Genomic DNA, 10,532 nt, shown 5'->3' on the forward strand with positions numbered 1-10,532 from the left:
CTGATGGTCAATGCTTCTTTATGGATAGAATATGACCCGATAGACCTAAAGGATGGAGATATAAGACCTTAACTGAAAAAGCCTTTCTTTATCTAGAAGATTTTTCTAATTACTGTTCAATCTCAACTATTTCATTGCTGGTATTTCAGGTATTTTTTGTTTTTTTAAAGTCTCAAAACTTCAGATGCATTTGGAAGAAACCCATAATCTGAACCCATAATCAGAGTTTCATCCAGAATAGCCCTGAGGCTGCTTGGATTACTTTGGTGGAGCCTATGTAAAAAAATTATATGCAGGAGTGCCACCCTGCTAATTCTCCCGGACTCTTTACATCTTTCAGAACCATTAATCATGGTATCTGTCATCTGGTACTGTTTGCACACTTGCACAGTGATAACTACCGGTAATTGGTACAGCTAAGGCATGTGTGACCCTTCCCAAACTGGTCAGACTTGAAAACAGTTATCCATGTCTTGTCCAATTCATCTTAATTATTGTAGTGCACTCTACACAGTTGAACTGTCCCAAAATTGCAATTCAAGCAAACACGTTGTGCCTGGTATAAACTATAGAGATCATTTGATGCCTGAACTGAAATATCTGCAATTCCTACAGACACAATTAAAATATACAACTTTTTGTTGTTGTTAGTTGTGAAGTCATGTCTGACCCATTGCGACCCCTTGGACAATGTTCCTCCAGGCCTTCCTGTCCCCTACCATCCTCTGGAGTCCATTTAAGATCATACCTACTACTTCAATAACTCCATCCAGCCACCTCGTTCTCCTAAATCTTTAAAGTCGTAAGCAACTTGTCTAACTGACAGAAAGGCTTTCAAACTTCACTGAGAAAGAGACCCAAAAGTATAGTGACTAATTTTATTTCAATCATTTGAATTGTGCTCCAGGCAGATAGCAAAAGATTCCCGTATTACAAGATACTGGTAGAGAAGATCCTGTGGCATTCCTAATGCTCTCTGAGCTTGGTTATTGCTTGCAGATATCTCATTACCTAATTAGATAACATCTCAGTGCTGTTGAGTGTCGGGTTTGCTCCCTGTTTACATACAGTGGCTTGCCCTGTCGGTATTGATGGGGATGTGGTTTTTTCCTTGGTAGTTTCTTGATTATTGTTGTCTGCATGATTGTTTGTCTGATGTTAATCCCTGCTTATGTGGGTGTTGACTGCTGTAAAGGATGTGCTTGGGTGTTTTTGTTTCCTTAACTTTTTATTGTCTCTTTTGAATGATATGTAAATATGGTTTTTCTCTATGTCTCTATGCATAATTGATTTGTCTGAATCTCTACTTTCCAGGAATTCCCTTTGGTTGAGTGTGGTGAAATTAACTTCTAGCTGCTACTTGGTGTTCATGGATGCACTCTGCTACTCTTCTGCCCATCTGTCCTACTTAGTGACTGTTATAGTCATTACAATATATTATTGATGACATTCATTTTTCTTGGCCTACTTGGTCTTTTGGGTTATTTAAGATAGTTAGTTTGTGTGCTACAGTGATGTGGTTATAATATCTGTTGATTGTTTCTGAGATGTTTAGGATGTTTGGTAGCATTATCTGCTGGTTGTGCTGTAGGATTGAGTGATCAGGTATTTTTTGATAAAGTTGTGTCCATTTTGTTGGAAGATATTGTATAGGCAATCTTTTTCCTTTTTCTAGTGTTGCAGTATATTTGTGCTCATTTGAATAATATTCTCTTGTGGGAAGTTTAGCTGTTAATTTGGCTAACAGAAGAAACTAGAAGATATAGATGATAACTATGTGAGTTTGAGAACTGAAGCTCTGGGATCAGTTGTTTTACTGGCTTCTTATTGCAAATGTTTTGAAGATGTGCTCTTACAGCCTTTACAAAATATAATGAATTCTGTTTTACAGAGAGAGGGGGTGAAAGATGTTGGACTGCTGGAAAGAGGCTAATGTTGCATTAATACTAAAGAAATATAGAATTTGACTTTAGCCAGAAAATAGCAACCAATATCATTACTGAATAATTACTATAAGTTGTTAAAAGGGGTTAAAAATAATTTTGCAGGAATTTATTCCTAAAGGTCGATTTGAATTTTATCTAAAAGATAGTTAAGGGATAGTATTAGAAATACATTGGACATTTTGAAATATTTGGAACAATATAATGAAAAACAAGCTGCACTCATTTTCTTACATGCAGCCAAGCCCTTTGATGATTTGAACTGAACTATTTTTAAAAAAAGTTTTGGAAGTTGTGAAATTTGGAGATAATTTTTATTAAATGGGTGAGATCAATTATACCTCATAGAAAGCAAAAGTAATTGTTAATGGAGAACTAACAGAACTTTGTGAGATACTGAAAGGAACACAAGGATGTTTACTATCTCCTTACCTGTTTATTTTAGTTCTTGAAATATTGAATAAAAAAGTAGGATAAGAGAATTGCAGGAGTAGATATCGAAAGGGAAATTTAAAATTTGGAGCTTTTGCTGATGATGTGTGTTAGTTTTGAAAGATTTATTAAAGGGAATAGAAATATTAATAGGAGAATTAAAAGAATTTGGTATGCCAAGTTTCAAGATTAATAATATAATATATGTAATAATATTATATATACATAAAAAAAGAGAACTGAAGCTCTGAAAATTAAGACCTAGCAAACTCACACAGAACTTCATGAAATCTCATGCATTTGTGGCATTGATGCAGGGAAATATGTTTGAGATCTAAGAATTCTTGCTAAAAGGAACTTTCTCAACTGCAGCTTATATTTAGAATAACAATAAAAGCTCAATTTGTATTCATGATACTTTTCACCCTGGCATGAATTTAAATCCAGACTTTAAACAAAGAAGGAGTGAGGAACACATTTGGTGCTTTCAGCATACAAGATGGGTGAGTTCCTGAAAAGAATTAAGAATCTCTATTCCTGCTGACATTTGATTTCTTTTTAGCAGCAGGACCGACAAAACAATCAATACCTTTCAAGCTAAGAAGGACTGTATCAATATTAACCTCCATGGCATCCTTTACTGGGGCTTTTGACATTTGTTCTAAGTACACTGAAATGAACTTTTCTGACAAGTACCCAACAAATATTGTCCCATGTCACAATTAAACATTAGCTAGGTTCCTTTTGTGTCCTTTTAAAGGGAAGTAGATATAATTGAGATGTACTATGTGTGGATGTAATAATTCCTCTACTAGTGTTACTATGCTGATAGCATTGGGTCTGGTTAACATTGGGTCATTTGATTCAAGTTGAAGGGAAATGCCATACTTAAGCCAAAAATAACAAAGAATTGCAGTTGTCACAATTTTATCCAATTTATCACTTAAAATAAATTCCCTTGTTAAACTGTGATTTGTTAAACAAGTCCCAATTAGCTGAATTCTTATATTAGACCATAACTACACCCCCCCCCCATTTGTATATTGCATTGAGTTTAGGTACTGGAGATTACCAGATAGGAAAGTGTTTTTCTGGCTAACAGATCAGATCTCTACAAGTACATTTCTAGGTCAAGATGATACAACCAGAAGAAGCTGTGAAGCATTCTGGCTTTTGATATTCCTTCATAAGTAAATTGAGGAAAGGAACAAAGTAAAGAAGCAAACAAATAAAGCAAAGACAGTAAAGTAAATCCCTCATTTTCAGTGGAACATATTTGTTGCCCCAAAGATTACATTTTTTGATGGGGACTAAAAAATCTGGGAGCAGGGGAAGTGGAGTGGAATATCTGAATGAAGGCATAGCTAGAAGGTGAAGAGGTGTATTCACACAGTTGCATGGGTTTGCATAATTCACTTGTCAGAATAACATAACACAGAAAAAACCTTAATTTGATAGAGTTGTTTTATTTGGAACACACAGAGAACAATTCTAAGTATTGCCCATGGTCATTTCTATACAAATTAATGTTAAATTCTGCAACAGTATTCTTGATAGAAGTAACAGTGGTTGTTAGTTAATTTGTCAGTTATAAATATTTTAATTTGAACATTACTTTTTAATCTGGAAAAATAGGATACTCAATAAGGAATGTTTTCACACACACTACAATACAATACCAAATAAATGATTTATGACCAGATTTCAGCCATTGGCCTTAACCCAATGAAAATTATTTGGTAATTTCCACTAAAACTAATAGGAAATTTATTAATGAGTAAACCCCTATTGAATTCAGTGGAACATAGTAACAATTAGAATTAGATGGTTAAAGCTGAGATTTAGTGAAATGCTACACTAAATCATTTTTCTAACTCTACCCCTCAGAGCAAGATCTTCCAAACTATTTTTTGCAAACCAAAATGAATTTGGTTTGCAAACTTCCAAACGAATTGTACACCCAATCCTAAACAGTTTGGAATTTCCATTCAACCATTATAATTTAGAATATTAAAATGTATTTAAGAAAATGCAATAGAATAATATAGTAGTATATTTAAAATTTCAGTTGATATTTCACCTGTTTTAGAAGGGTGCAATACAGTTTGGATTTCCACCCTAATTAGGTCTAATTCTGATGTATATCCTCTTGTCATGCTTTGTTTGGAACATTATTGTGTAATTTTCTTCTGACCAAGAATTTAAAAAACATGGCCTCCATAGCTACATATAGATGCCAATAATATAATATCAAATGAGAGGGTGGAACAAATTTTTCAGCACATTCCTGAGAGGCTACAAATGGAATGGGTATCTTAAGTCTTGTAAGGCACAATTTTTCCCTTTAAAATATCAAAACCAAAGTACAACCATTTTGAAACTATAGTGTTGTAAAAGGGATGCTGGGGCAAAGATTCTTTCAAGTGATTAAAACAAATCATAATGTAGTGCAACACAAATCTATTTGGGAAATCAATGATTACAAGGTCCACTGACATGAATATACAGTTACATTAGGAGTAAACCTTGAATATATTTCACAGTACTTAATTTAAAGTAAATATGTATAGGATTGGGCTAGGTTTTTGTTTATCTTAATGGGCTCTGGTTATAACCGAAGCCACTTCATGTAGAAGTAAGGGAAGAAACTTGAATCACACATTTCCTACACAATATCTTCCTCAACTTTTATATCTGTTAGATACATTGAATCTTATGCTTCTCCCACTCCACTTTTTCCACTTTGGAAAAAACCTAGATGCAAACAGGAAAATTTCAAAGCAAATGTAATGGTTACTGATTTTTAAATAAGTACTGTAAGATAGGTACTGTCTTGGTCTTCTATAAATTCTATGGATTACTTTTCATCCAACATTTATAACTTAATATAAAAAGAACATATGGATATCCATATGGGCTATAGAATGTAATGCAACTACTTATTTTGTAAAAAACTTCATAAGAAAAGGAAATTTGACAAATATTGCACATTAGATTTAACTCAGCTATGGGACTATCCAAGAAAAATAAATTAATACATGAATAGGAGGTACACCTCAGTCAATCCTACAGCTTTAGAAGGGGTGTGTACTGGAAGAAGTCCTAACTGCTTGCATCCCATAAATTAGTAAATCTTGAATATATAATAAACAGACACTTTTTATCCACAGACACTTGAATATGCACACTGAAGTGATGAATGGAAGGCAAAAGGTAGAACTGAATTGAGTCTGAAGTGAACACTGAAGCCCATTCAACATAAATTTAATTCTGATTCACAACATAATGGCATTTCATAGAATCAAGCAAAATGTTTTGTAACATTGCCAAAGATATGAATAATTATCTTTTTTATATCACATGAACTGCAGAAATTTTTCAAATAATATAGGTTAGTATATTTTCAACAACAGAGATTTGAAAATTACAGTGTTTGTGCGTATGTATACATATGTATATCTATAGGTATCCTCAATTTATGATCACAATTGGGACCAGAATTTTTGTTGCTAAGCAAGGCAGTTTTTAAGTGAATCCAATTTTACTATTTTTCTGCAATGATTTTCTGCAAATCACTGCAATTTTTAACTGAATCATACAGTCATTAAGTGAATCTGGTTTCCCCTATTGACTTTCTTGTTAGAAGCCAGCTGGGAAGGTCACAAACAGTGATCACATGGTCCCAGATTGCCAAAGTTGACCACGTGACTATGGGGATGCTGCAGGGTTCATAAGTGCGAGGACCAGTCATAAGTCACTTTTTTCTGTGCCATTTTAACTTTCATCACTAAATGAATGGCTATAAGTCAAGAATTATCTGTCTATATTTATCATATTAATAAATTATTATAAAACTATGATAACACAACTGCTAATCGTCTTATATTTCCAGTAGGAACAAGATAGATAACAGAACTCAAAAATATTCCTATTAAGGCATTCAGCATAACACCAAATGATTCAGCCACATTTTTTTAAAAAATAATAACAAAAAAAATATTTAGGGAAAATCTCCTCATAATGTCCAGAGGTTAATGGGGGGGGGGATCCGAAGAAGAGAATTTTCCCAGTCATTAAAAATAACAATAGAGTAGATGATGTTTGTTAAAAGTGAAACATCAAGTCGGAATATAAAAGAAAAAAAAAATAAACATAGAAATAATGCTGTATCACTACATTAGTCCAAGGTAAATTGCATTCATATGCTATAATCTGGGATTACTAGTTTCGTAGGCCTCATCTTTAATACACCAAGTACTGTCCTCACTTGTTCTTGCTTAACTAGCATATGCTGGTTAAAGAGTTATCAGATTCTTCTTTATATTATGGCATTGTAAAATTTATTTACTTCATTCTCTTACATTTATATTTAGGAAAAGAACTGATCTTTATAATCTGTACCTTATTTAGGTACGTACCTTATTTAGATAAGCAACAGTAGTAAATGAGCTATTGAAAATTTGATAAAACGTTGCTTATATGCAACTCTGGAATTTTGACAGGATTAGCAACTTTGTTTTATGATTTAATAAAAGACAGCACAAGAAATCTGCTGTACTGCTAGCTCTAATGCCATACATTTTCCACAAATATCACAGACATTCGAAGATTAGACTTTGCATTGCAAAATATCCACATTGTTATCGCATTGAATTGGCAGTGAATCAGTATATAAAAACAAAAAACAATATTCCCCATAGAATTCTATGGACTGATAATCCATACAAAGGAGAACTTGTATTGGTATACGAATTTATACTTCTGTCCATCTCTCCCAAGTCTGATTAATTAGTCTGTATCTACATGTTTGATTAATAGTTGAATTTGCTATATTTTTTTTTAAAAGGGGAATATAATTTTATTGTATATTCCTTTCTGTTTATAAGATTTGGCTTATGACTTGCTTGATTTATTTCTATAAAAAAAAATCATTAGAAAAAAAACCCATTAGAATTAGATTCAATTTTAAAAAGTGCCACATTTCCCATGTGATTTTTAAAGGGTGCAAATATTACATTTGCCTCAGTTAAAATAATTGTTTTCAACTATGTGGACAAAGCAATGTATCTCCTATAGCTGTCTCTGAGTCTTGGCTGTGAGTAGAACTGATCCCAGTGTCGGAGTCCGTATCATTTAGGTCTAAATTTGTCATTTTTTGAAGAAGGTCTGTTCCTGGAAAGTTTTTTGTACAGGTTCCAGTTTCATTGTCCTTCATTTCCTCTTCACTGATTGGATACCTGAATACATTTTTATCTTTAGCATGCAAACCACTAAGCTCTTCTACAAGTAGTTCATATTCTTTTTCCTTCCTTTGAAGCATCAAGTCCCGATATTTTAGTTCCTGCTCTATGCAATTCAACTGAGAATGAATCCTTAGAGCATCTTTCATACTTCTCTCCAGCTCATTCTTAACACTTTCTAGATTAGTGTTTTCCACTTCACCTTTAGATGCTTCTTCTGTCCGTATGTCTCCATTTTTTTCACTTTCCTTAACCTCTTGTTCAATTTCAGTAGAGAGCTTTTCAATCATTAACTTGTGGTGCCTTAGTCCTTCTTCCACTTGTAAAATCCCATCATATTTGTTTGAACTTTCCTGCTGATGGTTGTGAGGCATTTCCATTAGCTGTTCAGAACTGCTACAAGATGACATTAAATAAGACTCTTGGACATAATTTTCCCCATCACTTTCAAACTGGAATTTGGCTTCACACTCTTCAATTTCCATATCTAGTTCCTTCATTCTATTAATCTGTTGGTGAATAGTATGGTCTTGAGAAAGGATGAGATGGATTAGTGTCTCTATATTGTCCCTCTCCTGCAGAACTCCTTCCTGTTTAAGTTTGGCCAGTTTCTTAAAGGTTTTTCTAAGAATTCTCTTTTGTTTGTCCACTGTCAACATCTTCATATAATTTGCTGGACTCAGATCCAAGTGCATTTCTAGGTTTGGAACTATCTTGGCTTCAGATGTCCTCCACAAAGGTAAGGGAAGGAAAGCATCTGCCTTGACCAAGACAAAGTGCAAATTAGGTTGCTCTTCCCCCCAGGCTTTCCAGAGTCGGAGCATTTTTGTGAGAGGTGGAAGAACCCGCTCAGAACCTCTCCATTTTTCTATAATGCAGTAATCTTTACATTCCCCAAAGAGAAATCTCTTCTCTGCCAATGTTGTCTGATGTTCTTCCAGCAAAGCTTCAATTACTTCCAGGCAAGTTGTGTGTTTAGTCAGTCCACTGACAATCTTCTCTTCCTGGCAAACCCAGACTATGATTTCTTGTTCACTGGAGCTCATTTCTTTCACAGACGACCTGAAGTTAAAGAAACAAAAATATTTTATAAGCCAAATTGTAGCTTTGGGTAAACTCTAGATTATAATAAAATATGGTCATTGTGCACTGAAACTATCATGTAAATATTTATATACACATGCACACGTTTGAAAAGTGTTTCAGAAATACAAGAAGTGTTTGTGTGTTTGCTCCTTTGCCTTTGTTCTTCCTTAAAAAATTTTTTTCGTTCTGTTCTGTTCAATTATAAAATATGTCCCCTGCAAACCCCCAAAACCATGGATAGGCTTTAGAATCTTAAGATTACTTGGAAGATTATGTAGAAAAGGTGGTCAAGAATCTCAGGAGGAAATAATTTATCCTACATTTTTAATATATATATAACCTGTGAAAAAAGCTATGCATGCTCAATCTTTATATATGGCATATATATATGCCTTATATGCATTACAGTAATTCTCATGGAACTTAGTGGGATATGTTTTTGCATACTGTATACTTGTACAGGACTGTATTGCAAGTTTAATTTAGTTTCACTAAAGCTTACAAAGACTAGATGGTACCCTGTATCAATTACACAGAATATAACACAGAGGCAGCTTAAGGAATTGATTATAATTATTGGAGTTGGCCTGAATTAACCCAGGTTCAAGTCTCTACAGAATTCACTGGATGACTTTCCCCTCCCTCCCCCTCAACCCACCTCACAGTATTTTGTGGAAGAAAATGCGATGCTGGAAGAGCATCAACATGTAAACTGCCTTGAGCTGATTGAAAAAATACAAGATATAAATGAAATGAAATCAATCAATCAATCAACGAATGAATTGGTGAATCAGTAAATCAATGAAGCAAGCAAGCAAACAATTCTGTGCAGTTTCCCATTGGGTGAAGTGTAAATACTTTACATCAATTAATCAGAAGGAGAAAATGCAATGAATCTATAATTTTGAGTTGCATTTAATTTGTTATGTTTTGCACGTTAAATTGCACATTTTCATCTTTTTGTTTGCTTGCTTTGAAATAGGCTTCTTTTTTTTTCTATTTACATACTATGTGGACTCCTTCATAGAAACTCTGAACTATTTAGAAAATATGTTTGCTGAAATGTACAGAAAATGAAGGGCATTCATAAGACATGAATATATAGACAGAAGTTAGACATGGTTATTTGACAGATGTCTACTTAAGAGATGAAAAGCAAAACAGGGAAGTCAAGAAAAGCAAGGAAACACATTTGTAGGAAATGAGTAATCATGTAGTAAAAAGCAAACTCATTAAGGTAACATTGCATAGAAACCACCTAAGATCATTAGGAAGGCTTATTTCAGCTACCTACTTCCCCTTTTGCATGATATATTAATTAAACGAGAATATGGGATCAAGCAGTCTGCTTGAATTAGTTGCAGTATTTGCAGCCATATGTCATGTTAAAATTGGCTCTTGCACACAGACACTTCTTTCTAGGTTTTACCCAGTAACTGCATTTGGCAAAGATACTGTACCATCACAGCAATTTTTTAGTGAATAAATAAAGTATATGTGAGAGGTGAGCACTTACAGATTTATAAAAAAGGCATGTTCAGTGTATATACTGGCATGCTGACTGAGGGGGGTTGGAATGGAATACAGTTTCTTGAAAGATAGCATGATCAAACACATCTAATGTTCAACAGGAATGTTCCAGACTGCAAATTTGGTCAGAGACTTCCCAGCCTACAATGAATGTTTGAATCTTAATCAAAATCACTCTTTTCAGTCAAAGCATATGTGTGAAAGGAAGATTGTGTAAAGCTTGTGATGCAGAGTATGGTTTTGCTTTCTTTTTGGCCTTTCTCCACCAGCATGGAAAGCAACATTTAAAGATTATAATATA

At 33.9% G+C, this 10,532-nt stretch overlaps 1 protein-coding gene across 1 annotated transcript; it reads right to left on the bottom strand.

Moving 5' to 3' along the window:
• Positions 1–7,416: 7,416 nt before the first annotated feature.
• RASSF9 (Ras association domain family member 9) lies at positions 7,417–8,673 on the bottom strand. The gene has a single exon (XM_070947641.1). It carries the CDS (start codon positions 8,659–8,661, stop codon positions 7,417–7,419), a length of 1,245 nt encoding a protein of 414 aa, XP_070803742.1. The 5' UTR covers positions 8,662–8,673.
• Positions 8,674–10,532: the final 1,859 nt, after the last annotated feature.

This window comes from Pituophis catenifer, unplaced genomic scaffold (genome assembly GCF_029215685.1).
Source record: "Pituophis catenifer annectens isolate HBS135680 unplaced genomic scaffold, rPitCat1.0.hap2 SCAF_7, whole genome shotgun sequence".
NCBI lineage: Eukaryota > Metazoa > Chordata > Lepidosauria > Squamata > Colubridae > Pituophis > Pituophis catenifer.

Bases quoted from the DNA above. Each gene is read 5' to 3' on its own strand.
- RASSF9 (XM_070947641.1), bottom strand. From the start codon at position 8,661: ATGAGCTCCAGTGAACAAGAAATCATAGTCTGGGTTTGCCAGGAAGAG.